Genomic DNA, 12,298 nt, shown 5'->3' on the forward strand with positions numbered 1-12,298 from the left:
TGATTATGCAATTGTTATGAAGGTGGCAGAGCATGCAAAAGTCTTTTTTCCATTAACATGTTGGTTTTATGGATTGAAGATTTTGGCAGGAACTGGTTTTGATACCATCTAACATTTAGCTGTTGTCTAGGTTAATACAATGTTGAAGTAGGTTGTCACTGAACATTGAAGAAGGCTTTAAAGACTATTCTCTGTAGTTAGTTATCTACTGAGGTGCATTACAAAATTACTTTTAATTAGAAAATTAGAGAATTTATCAGAAAAGTTAATATTTTAAAGTATATGGGCATTCACCGCTGTAGCTAATTACAAGCCAGTAAACTTGTTTGCAGACAAAGTAACAGAGTGGTTAATAAAAGACTCAAAAAATGAAGATTGGAAAAATAACTTCTGCAATGTCTTTGTCATTTCATAACCATGTGAAATTGCCTGAAGGAACTGGCCTTTTTGGCCCCTTGCTACAGAGATATTTTTAATCTGTTTTATTAATTTAATCTTTTTGATCCTAGGTACGGTCTCAGTCATTTTCAAAATTACTGTCCTACAAATAATAGTTATGTTATTGGAGGAAATAAAAGGGCTGTATGCAGGTTTTCCCATTTAATGTCATGTGCATTTATTAAAAGGGCAGCAAACACTTAAAAAGCCCATATATAACTATATGTGGTTATATATTATTTATAACTAATGTAAACTATATATTATAAGTCATTCTTTCCAAATGCAACTTGAGAGAAGGTACATAAAAAAGCCTAAGTGTTTGAGGAGTGACGTTTTTTATCATGAAAGCTTTGTCCTGTATCTCCTTTAGGAACTTCTTCTGGTATTGAATGCTCCACTAATCAAAGTGTCAATAGGAGTTGATTGATGTTTATGGCAGTGTGGCTAACAGAAGCCCCCAGAGTAGACTCAGTCATAACAACAAAAGTGTACTCACACCTGCGTAACTTGTTTTGCACACGAGATGGATTAATTTTTACTGTATCAGCATAAAACACTACTTTGCTATTACAACTTTGACCACTCCAGGAGTGTGCTGATGATGTAGTACATCAGTGCACCTAGTGTAAACATTACCTTAAAGAGCCTAATCTTAGTTTGAAAAGATGACTATGCTGACACATGTACTGTGTACAGGTATGGGAGCAAATACATTGTACAGAAGAGGCTTTTTATTCTAGCAGGAATGGTATAATGAGAATGAGGGGGTGGAAACTTAAGCCAGAAAATTCAAATATGAAATGAGATACACATGTTCAACTGTGAGGGTGATATGCTTTAGCCAAACACAACTTACTGAGCTTAGTACGAGGGAACTCACTGAAATGTAATGGTCTGTGATATGCAGAGGGTCAAGTTCTATGATCTAATCATTTCTTCTGGCTGAAATCTCTTCATAAAAAAATCTAGTTCAACCATAACTTATGGCCTAAAGAGAGGAATTGCTGCATGAAATTCAATGACTAGCACTTGTACAAGGTGCAGTTAGAAGTGTCCCTTCTGGCTTTATAGTCTATGGATGGATTAATGTGTTAAAGTAGCTTAAGGGTGCAACACATGCTGGCAAAAGCCGTAACAGAAAGAAACTCCTGTTAAAGTGCTTTCAAGTAGCGTAGCCTGTGGACATCACAGCTATGTCCACACTAACATTTAGTGTGGTCTGACAGGAACACATTTGTTGAGTGAAACAGTTGATGATCCAGTGTCCCTGCTCCACGGGGATGATCTTTACCTTGCACTGGTTCTAGGCTGATCCCACGGGCTGAATGCCTCTTAGCAGGTAGAGCACATTTTCCAGTTTATGCACGCTGAGTCTTCTCTGTAGTGTAAACCAAAGCATGGTAAGTGGGCATGAGGAGGAGATTCATTATGAAACAATGTTCTCGATCCAACAGAAGACATTAATATGGACAAATCCTATAGCAGCTTTCACTTTAAAAACTGTGCCCTTACATAAGATATTTTCGTACATGTCCAGCATATACAGTAAAGCAGTGTGCTCTTACTTTCCTAGAAATTTTGTTAGAGTACAAAACCTTAACTGAGACTTGATATTGTAAATTGTCTGATATAGCAGTAAGCCTCACCAGTTGGCTGTTGAATGATGCATATTGAACTCGTTGAGGCTGAAGATGAGGTTTCTTACTGCAATATAATAACGAAAATGCAGTAGTCATATGCTGTAGTCGTCTTGCAGGCAGAATGTGGGATCATGGAGTCTTTCAATGAAAAGTTGTGATATGTAGTAGGAAGATACGTTAGCTGTACATTTCCTTTTTTTAAAGGTCTTGTAAATGTGAGAGATGTACCAAAAATGTATTCCTTGTTTTGAACTACAATAGTTCTGTGTGTCAATTTAGGCGATGGTATATAAATTTATTCTGGTGACAGCTCTGCAATGGATTGTTCCAAAGAAGGCAAGGGAGCTAAGTCCCTAGAAGAGCTCCAGATGTTACTGATTTTTTTCTTGTTATTAGCAATTACTCACTTGGAATTGTCTAGCAGTTTTTCTTCTTAATAGCAAACTGTGGAAGAGTCAGCAGAATCATGACCAACCAGATCATGAAACTTGCCAGTGGTAAGAACATGTACAAGCTTAAAAAGAGGAAGCGTTTCCAGCAAATGCTGATTTGGATTTACTCATTTTTCTTGTTTTATAAAGAAGGATTTTTTCCTACAATGTTTGTACTTAACCAATGCCGGTTGTATTCTTCAGAAACTGCAATATTCCTTTAAATGTAATTTTATTGCCTAAGATACTGCTCCATCCCCAAAGTCATATTTTATATTTTAAACTGTTTGTCTTTTAAGATGTATTTATTGCCATGTTTGTTTAACTTGGTTATCTCCTTCATCAGTCTATTTCTTGCTAACTTAAAGCTGCTGCTCTTTGTTTTTAGTATAGAAAGCTGCTTCCCCAGGGATGTATAGTCCTGGACTTGTCTCTGTAATGGGACTATTTGTTTTCTTTGCCCCTTGCAGTTGCCTGCTGTAACATTTGTAGTATGTGTTAAGTAATCCTTGAGGTAACATTTTTATTATGTCATAAAAAGTGCGTGGCAAATATATAATAACTCATGGAATTTGTTTGTTTAAAATGGAAGGATAATTTATTGAGTGTGTTACATGAGACCTGCTCCCCCTTATTAGAGCTGTAGAAGTGCAGCTTATTTAGAAGTATGTTCTATTGAGAAAAACCACGATCTCTGACATGCATAGAAAGTTTGAGCATGGTTGGGTAGAAATGACATCATAGTTTATGTACTCAATAAAAATTTAATTAAGTCATTACAGAAGTTGCAGTCATCATTTAACCCTCTGATTTCTTATGTTTAGTCCTTTTTTTTTAAACATTCAGTAATAACCAGTCTCCAAATCTTGATAGCCTATAAAATATCTGCATGAATTTTAATAGTTTATATTAATGGAAAAATATGAGTAACTGACATAAAAGGAATTTTCCTTGTGTTTGCACTATATGCATTTCTATAAAAATCAACAGATGAAAAAAGATAGTGGTTTAATGGAAGAATATTTGAACTAGAGATTTGCTAGTGTGGCAATAACTAATTCGTATTTTGAAAGAAAAGCTGTTGCATAATTACCAAGGTGAGTACTCTTTAAGCATACTAAGACGGTATTTAGGACGTGGTTCACACTGTCATAAGTGTGATAAGCTGTACATCAAAGACAGCGGTGCTTATTCTGTAGTACAACTGCTGTCCTACCCCATATTCCTGTTTGCAGTTTCTTTTTTGTAAAATCTGTCTCCAAGATGCAGTCTCACACATAAGTGTTCTGCTAGTATGCAGGTATGAAGATAATTATCCTTGTCATTTATACTTACGTTGTATGCGAGATCTGTAGAAAAGAAATGCTTAGTCTCTCTTAGATCTCTCATGAGAGCCAATACAAAGAAGAAGCTTTACCAGTTGAAGTGTAGCTTAGCCCTCAGGAGAGGAACTGTTTATTAAATCATTTTGTTGATAGAAGTAAAAAGTACAGGCAAAAGGAATAGACGGTTTATACGAGGGAGATGCACGCGAGGTATTTCAGCCATCACTCTGGACCTAGCAGTTGATCTCTTTTGGTTCCGTCTTAAGCTCACGTGGGGTCAGTTCTGCAAGCCAATGGGTGGCTTAGGCCAAACCAGCAAATATTGAAGCAACTGTTAAATTTAGTTAGAAGTCAGTGTGGAACTTGGACTGAGTCACACTTACAGCATAGGGGGAAGTAGCTGGATCATCACAAACCCTGAAAGAAATGTAGTTGTAGTCAAAAACTAGTAAGTCTGAGCTTCTAGTGCGATGCTGTAGAAACAGAATTCATGTGATTCCTGAATGAGAAAGTCAATATTGACAAGTAAGGAAGGAGTAGTGGTAGGGATGGTGCCTCTGTCTTTAGCATTACAGTATTTTTACTGTAATAGCACATCCAGCTCTGGAGTCCATGCTTTATGAAAAAACTTGAAAAACCTCTGAGTTTCTAAAAGACCTGTGTGAATCAATCAAGGTCTGGAAAACCTACTTTATAGTTAAAATACAGAGGAGTCTTCATTATCTTAGCCTATGCTGCCACTGAAAGGACAGCCTTCTTGCCTTCACTCTTTCCCCAGCTTCATTTTTTCTCGGCTCATGTAGGTATATGTCAGCGCTGTTGGCTGAGGATTTTTCTGCCATTCATATATTCTGAGTAACACTGATTTCCATTTGTGTACAGAATTAATGGAGCTGTATTGCATGTTGGTCTAAAATGTTTGACTGCACTAACATTGTTACTCACAGCCAAATCCTAACCTATGTGGGCCAAGGCACTGTTTCTTCTTTGCCTACTCAGAGTGAAACTGATTTTCTCATCACCTCCTCTTTAGAGCCTAGACAGATGGTTTTCTGGTTTATTTTGCAGATTAATTCTGTTGTTCTAAAGGAAGATTTGAGAAGTATGGTAGAAAATTTCTATGCAGCTCTATTTGGATATGATGAGGTAAGAAGGATGTTTTCAGAGAATGTGCAAGAACAAGTAGACCTTCTAATTCATGAACACAGAATACTCCAGATGGGTAAAACATTTGCCGTACATATCTTTGGAGAAATGTTACATTTTGGAAGCAGACTTCTTAGTTATTGCGGTCATCTTATGCCTTGAATTAAAGTGCTTTAAGAAAAAAGAAAGCACACAGCATATTGATTTAAACCATGGGACATGGAAGGAGGGATATTCTTTGTACTGCTTCACCGTCACTGCTTGACCATCAATAAATCATTTCCTCTCTCTGAATCCCATTGTACTCAGCTATACTTTGAAAGCAAAGAAAGTATTTACACGGAGTCTATGTGAGAGGGTATTTATAGGAAGTATCTAATAATATGGGGAGGCAGAAGCGCCACTGTGCACAAGCGTCTGCAGGACTTTCAAGAAGAAAATACAATTTACATCATCTCTTTTAGTAGTTATTTTTTTTCTCTAGTGGGTGTTGCTCTTCAGATGCTCCTCTTATTCACATGGTGATATTTTTTGCATGGTGATTTGCATTATTAATATCTTGTAAATGTAAACTTCGTAGAGTTGTGCACAGTGTTACGCATGCAAGCCTTTAATCTAGTTTTAAGTATAGCCAGGATGCGTCTGCCTGTGTCTGGTTTTTTTTTTTCCCCTTTTCTCTTTTTGTTGACACTCTTTTTAGAAACAAAATCTCTAGTTAAATTAAAGACAAATGTTGACCTTTTTTATTTTTAACTGACTATTTTAAAGTCCTCTCTTGCCTTTGGCAAATGTGTCAGCAGAAGACAGGAGTTATGAGATTATGGTCATAACACCACATAATCTAAAAAGACAATAAAAGTGGGAGAGAATTTAGACAAAAAGCACTCATGGATGTGATTCTTGTATAAGCCAAATTTAATATTAGTTTTAACTGGAAAAATCTAGATCTTGATGATGATGAGTTCTCTCTTTCTCATTTAGAATGAAAAATAGAAAAGCAAAGCAAAATAGCAAAGTTCTGACTACATTTCTGCAACATTGTATTAAATATCCTTTAATTTTTCTTTTCCAAGTGTCATGGGCTTTACACAATTCTGTGAGGTGGTGCTGCCTTCTCTGTAAGGCCAAAATTTTTATGGTAAAGATTTCATAACATAGAAATGCAATTATCGGCTCCTACATTAGGAATACCCTGACCCAGTTTTTTAGTAAATTAACTTGCCAGAATATTTGTTACAGGCTGCTCTGTAAATTAATGTAAGGCCAGGGTTGTTTTTCCATTCTGGGAAAGAGTGATGTTGATGCCTTTTCATAGGTACAGTCCATAGCAGCTGTGGGCTTTGAGACAGCTAATATTATCAGTTGCCAAGTAGAGTAACGTGGTTGTCTTGTGTTCAGACCCTCTTCACGTGCAGTTTTTAATCCCCCTCTCTGCTCCCTTTAGGGAATCTTGTCTGATGATCGTGTTCTGGCAGCAGCTCTTTGGAGAAACCTTTTTAACAGGAACTGTGAGGACCCTCGGCATCTGGAGTTACTCGTAGAATATGTGCGCAAACAGGTACACTACAGCTCATAGTGTGACTTCATTCTTTTAAGAATATTAAATATTTATTTTTATTGCTTGCATACTATGTAGCTCAGTTCTCCTCATCAATATAACTGATTTTTATATTCAGTGATTATTTTTAAGGGGAAAAAGGTAAAAATATAAAACCCGGCTGATATTTATTGCAATTTGATGAAAAATGGCTGCAGAGAAATTCCCAGAATATTGAAAGCACTCCTGCTCATCTTTTTCTGGACCTATGCTATGGAGAGGCTTGACAAAATGTGTCAGAAATGGGCTGCAACTTGTAGAATTATAATTGATGTTGCGGAGTTGGGATCCTCTTCATAATGAAATAGCACACAGAGCTTGAAAGTCTCCTGATGATCTTTGTGGGAAAGAAGTAAAAGGTTTTGTTTTCCAGAATTATTTCTGTTTCTTTCAGTTATTACCTGGAGGAAACAATACTAAGTAGCTTTTGTCCTCTCAACCCGTAGGAGGTTTCTAGGAAATGTTGGTAGGATATAGTCCAGGTGGGTACCAAAGACAGAAAAGAGGTGAGAGAGGTTCTGGAGGAAGAGTGTAGGCTGTTGGACGGGGAATTGAAGACCAGAACCTCCACAACAGGATTCTCTGTAATGTTTCCAATACTATATTCAGGATCAGATAGAGATTTGGAGAGACAGTATTTCAGCGTGTGTCTGAGAAAATGGTGTGGAAAGTAAAGGGCTGAACTTTGTAAGGGACTGAGGACACTTTTGGAATGCTAGAGGGCTTCTCAGGAGGGACAGACTAAATTTAATGCTTAAGGTTGCTGATGCTTAACATCAGTGAGGCCGAACGGAAGTTTAAAACTGAAGACTGGCAGGAAGCAAACACATTAAAAAAGTATGTAATTTGGGACAATTTGCTGCCAAGTGGGGAATTTGTTGCACTTCTGTATATTCAGGCAAAGGACAGGACAGAAGCTATCAGCAGTGGAATAGGAAACAGTGATCACACAGATAAATGTGACATATTGGGGAAGAATCAGCACAGCTTCTGTGAAGACAGGTCATTCCTGTAGACAACTTTAAAATGGTGCACTTGAGAATAACAGTCCCAGCTTTACATACATACTGATAAGCTCTAAGCTGTCTGTTACCACACAGAAATGAGTCCTTGAGATTATAATTGTATTATCAAAATGTCAGCTCAGCACTCTGTAGTGTTTAAAAAAAGTAAAACAAATGCTCAGAACTACTAAGGAAGGAATAGAGAATAAAACACTGTTGTCACGCCACTTTTTAAATCCATGGTACCCTTGTGATCTTGAATAATGTGTATGGTTTGGGTTCTGACCATCAAGAAAGATAAAAACTGAACTGAAGAAGGCTCAGAGAAGAGCAGTAAGGATGACATGAAACAGCTCCTTTATTAGCAATGAGTGGGATCCCCTGCCTGAAAAACATCTGAGAAAAGAGTATGAGACAGCTCTGGGAAATCTTGAAGGCATGTGAAAGATGAGCAAGGAAAGGCTGTGCACTGGTACAAGAACGTGGGGGCATACCATTGCCGCAGGTTGTTTGGGATGCTACAATTGCACGTGGGTTCCAAAGCCGCTGGGAAGATTCATGGAAGAGAAGTCTGTCCAGGGCTATTAAATCCACAACAACCACTTCAGGCTCAAAATCCCTGAACTAACAAATTTTGAGAGGGAGGGAAAATAAACAAGGAAAATAACATTGTATGCATGCGTTGTATTTAACTCCTCCTGGGGAATCTGCTGTTGATGATTGTCAGAAACAGGATGTTGTGCTTAGGTGGCTCTTCGGTCTGACCCTCTGTGGCCATTGGTGTATTCCTTCCTCTGTTGAGAAACTCCGTGTCAAATTATCTTTAGTTTCCAGTAAGCATTGTGTATGAGGTCTTTCCCACAATTTTGTGCTGATCCTGTCTTTAACAGTGGCTATTAGTGGATGCCAGAGAAGAATATAGTAACAGGGCAAGCATGTGTACTATTTCCCTGGTCAACTCTCCTAGCAATCTGCGTTCACAGACTTCCTGAGCCAGAGGTGGTGGTTTTGTCTTTTACTGACCTTTGATGGACTTTTTTCCCCCTCCCAACCCCCCGTCCCCGTGCTTACAGTGTCCTATGGCAGCAAGTTAACCCTAGGTTGTGCGACGAGGTTTTTTATTTTGCTTACATTGTACCTTAAAATTTAATTTGATCCCAAGTATTTCTTGTATTGTGAGAATGAGTGTTCATTCCGTGTTCATGTCCTCCATTTCATGTGCTTTTATATTATAAATCTCAGGTGTTCCCTGCTGGTCAGGCTTTTTTTCTGTAGTGAAAAGCTTTGGTCTATGTGGAACCACTTTTATGAGAGCACTCCATGTAGGTGATAGTACTAGCAGTATGTCATCTGAATTAACTGCCAGGAAGATAAAATGACTCATGTTAGCTTTGTGTGGCTCTTCTTTGTCCTGTTGCCAAACTTTCGGAGGAAGCATTAGCTAAGGTGTTAGTAGAAGACCTTAAGCAGTTAACTCCAGATACTTGTCTCCTAGCCCTTCCGTGAAGCTTAAGCAGTCATAAATTATCTTTTTAGGTCTACCTCACACAAATGGCAAAGTGTGCTGAGATCTCCCTATTCTGCTTGCTTTCTGGAAAGCAACGTGTTTGCGTAGCACTCGAGGAACTTGAGTGGGTGATGGGACACCTTGCACTAACATCCCTGTCCTTGCAGGTGCAGCACCTGGACGCGCTGAGCGGGGAGGACCTCCTGCTGACGGGTGAGGTGAGCTGGCGGCCGCTCGTGGAGAGCAACGCCCGCAGCATCCTCAAGCCCCTTTCCCCTGTTTACAATGATGAAGGACTCTGAGAGCTCCGACGCCCGATGTTTCTATCCATTTGTCAGATCAGCTTGGGAAGCATGCCTGAAATTGAACTGGGCTGAGGCTGTGGGGTCAGGAAGGAAAATCTGCTGTTGAAAAGAAAATATTTAATTAGACGCCCTATCCGTGGTGCCTCAGTAGCAAATTGGACAGCCATACTCTTCTGAATATTCACCCGCAAATAAATGCTAGTTGGTTTGAGAACCTCTGTCCTTTTTATGGCACTGAGTGGTCCTTGCTGACAAATTGAAAGACCTGCCTTCTCTCTTTAGGAAACCAGGTATTTTACCATGACTTAGAGTTATCTCAAGAAGACATTTCTGTCCTTTGCCTCGTTTGGAGAGCTGCTACATAGAGACACAACGGTGTCCTTCTGCTCACTGAATGGTTGTGAATGCAAATCTAAGCTTTGCATATTAGATGTTAATGTATTTTAAAAGCCTGATATTGAGATGGAATGGTCCATTTTAGCTTTAGTGGCGTTAAGAATTGCTTTAACAGATTCTGAAGGGTTTTCTGTGAAAATCCGTTTTAGGAACTCTCTACTCTGTTGCACAAGGATAGGAGGGTGCAAAAAATAATGCACGGTCCCCAGTAATTCTCTATGACACTAGCCATCTTAATGAGAATAAAGTCCAAAACGTGGCTGACTGTCACTAAAAGCTGCCTCAGAGTACTTGGTATTTCAGTCTGCCTTGCTGATATTTCCATATTCTTTTTAGAGTTGTGATCTAAGAATTTCTTTATGAAAAGAACATCCCTGTTTCTGTCCATGGCTCTTACTGGGACAGGACTATGCTATCCTCCATCCCCCAAAGCAGTGGTCCACGGCATTTTAACAAGACCTGTCAACCCCAGTGAAAACTTTGTATGGCTGTGCAGGCAAATTACACCAACATAGTAATTACGGGAGCAAGAGCTCCACTGATTAAATCGGCAGAGGGTGAGGTGTACTGCATAGGTGGATGGTTCACCAGGCTATTTCCAGGTCAGTGACAAAAACAGTTTTCATTTCTCGCCTGTCTAAAATCCTAGTCAATAATAAATGTCAGTCTGGGTAAAATTGATGTGTATGTGTTTTCTGTGCCATGTGCGCTTTTGTTAAGAGTAAGCCCTATAATATCAGGACTTACTCCTAATAAAACTATTAAACAAAAGTCGAAGGTGATAATCCTTAATTTGTGAAATTAATCCTTAATTTGTGAATCCTTAATCTGGTGAAAGTGTGACTGTGCCTGGCTGTGACTGTTCTTCCCTTTGAAGTTGCTTTCTTCATATTGTGTGTTTTGGGGAATATTTGACATCCCTTCTCTGTGTAAAGAGCAGTGGGATGCAGAATATAGGCTCCCAAACACTGGCTTGCCTTTTTTTTTTTTTTAATCTTCTCTTAGGGAACCTTCTGTGTATGAAAAAGGCATTTTGTTATTTTTTTTCCAAGGCGAACTTCCTCAGTTTAACTTGTTATAAAATGAGTCATGTAAAGAAACCCTCTATGTGTGAGGTGTATCCCTTCTCTGTGAAAACATTACAGACCAAACAACTTGCTTGCAGTTTATTTAAGATGCTTTTGTTGAAAGCTGAGCTAAGCAGAGAAACCTCTTATGTGTGAAGTATTATACAGTGTGTGTGAGATAATAACACCTTGTAATTCATTACAGCTGGGTTGTATTTACATAAAAGAAGGCTGAGCTGTGTAGGAATTTGCTGATTAATTTATTTTTAATGAGAGTGAAGTATACCAAGTACCAAAATAAACTTTACTTTGTGTATCTTACTGCTCCTGAAATAGGTGGAAAAATTAATGGTAGGTATTTTGGCTCAAAGCTACATACATTAATTCATATACAAAACAGTCATTTAAACTTTAACCCCTTTCCTGCTATGTAATTTAAGCCTGGACTCACGTTATCCATGCCATGGGAACACAGGACTGGGAGTACACCACCATCCAACCTGGTGCTGCGCACAGGTCAGAGATCGTGTAGTGTCTGTGGGGCTGATGCTGCGAAGCCAGCAAGCTAGTAGAATTCATGGGACCACTAGCCTGGAGGTGACGATGCCTTCTGTACTCTGAATGTGGGACAGCCACGTGGTCAAAATCGAACCCTTTCCTATGTTTACGGGCAGGAGGCTCCAGAAATCGCGGTGCCAGATTGTGGGCCTTGGCATCTGCTTTTGCGCTTTTTATTAATATGAGAATAAAGACCTATAATCATGGCTCTCTGCTTGTTCCATAAAATGCCTTCAACGACCCTGCTGTTCCAGAGCTGAGCCAGCAGTCAGGGTGTGTTTTGGACAGAAGTGTGTGGGGCCTGTTAAGAGAATAAGGCAGAAACTGTCTATGAGTTAAAAGAGTAATCTGTTAGAAAGGAAAAATACACTGGAGGCTACATAGGACAAGAGAAGACTTTGCTTCCCAGCCATTAGTTACGTGGAGACAGGATTTGGATGTAGAATATGACCCCTCTTACTCTTGAGAGGTGCATGCCAATAAGCTAGAAACATGCCATTGCCAATATCTTACACATAAAGACATCTTTACAACCAGAATTTAGAGTCCTTGAGAGAGAATACATTTCCAGCAGCAAAATCTGGACCTTGCAAGCATGACAGCAGCAATGATTAGGGGTTAAAAGTGATTCCTATGTTCAGTACTGCTTCAAGCGCAGCAGAATGCAGGGGTTTTTAACCAAACATTGTAAAGCCCATCTTTTCCCATTTCTGAGGTTTTGCAGAGGGAATGATTGAAGGTATTTTGCTTATGGACAGTTCTTTGTTTATGCTGCTGGGTTTCTTGAAAGTGGTCTCAGAGCATCGGCCTGGGGACACTTACTGGATTTTAAGTGAATATATATGCATGCGCATTTCTTCTGCAAGGAGCCATGTTGAGCA

The 12,298-nt window shown here is 39.0% G+C and overlaps 1 protein-coding gene across 1 annotated transcript in view; it reads left to right on the forward strand.

Moving 5' to 3' along the window:
- The window catches only part of LOC127023235 (ubiquinol-cytochrome-c reductase complex assembly factor 1), a 51,293-nt gene extending 40,782 nt beyond the window's left edge, over positions 1-10,511 (forward strand). Inside the window, exons 8-10 of the mRNA XM_050907280.1 lie at positions 4,906-4,983; positions 6,428-6,541; positions 9,259-10,511. Coding sequence (XP_050763237.1) covers positions 4,906-4,983; positions 6,428-6,541; positions 9,259-9,393 — 327 coding nt within the window. The 3' untranslated portion in view covers positions 9,394-10,511. The remainder of the gene's footprint in view (positions 1-4,905; positions 4,984-6,427; positions 6,542-9,258) is intronic.
- The last annotated feature ends 1,787 nt before the right edge of the window (positions 10,512-12,298 follow it).

This window comes from Gymnogyps californianus, chromosome 17 (assembly GCF_018139145.2).
Source record: "Gymnogyps californianus isolate 813 chromosome 17, ASM1813914v2, whole genome shotgun sequence".
In the NCBI taxonomy this organism is placed as follows: domain Eukaryota; kingdom Metazoa; phylum Chordata; class Aves; order Accipitriformes; family Cathartidae; genus Gymnogyps; species Gymnogyps californianus.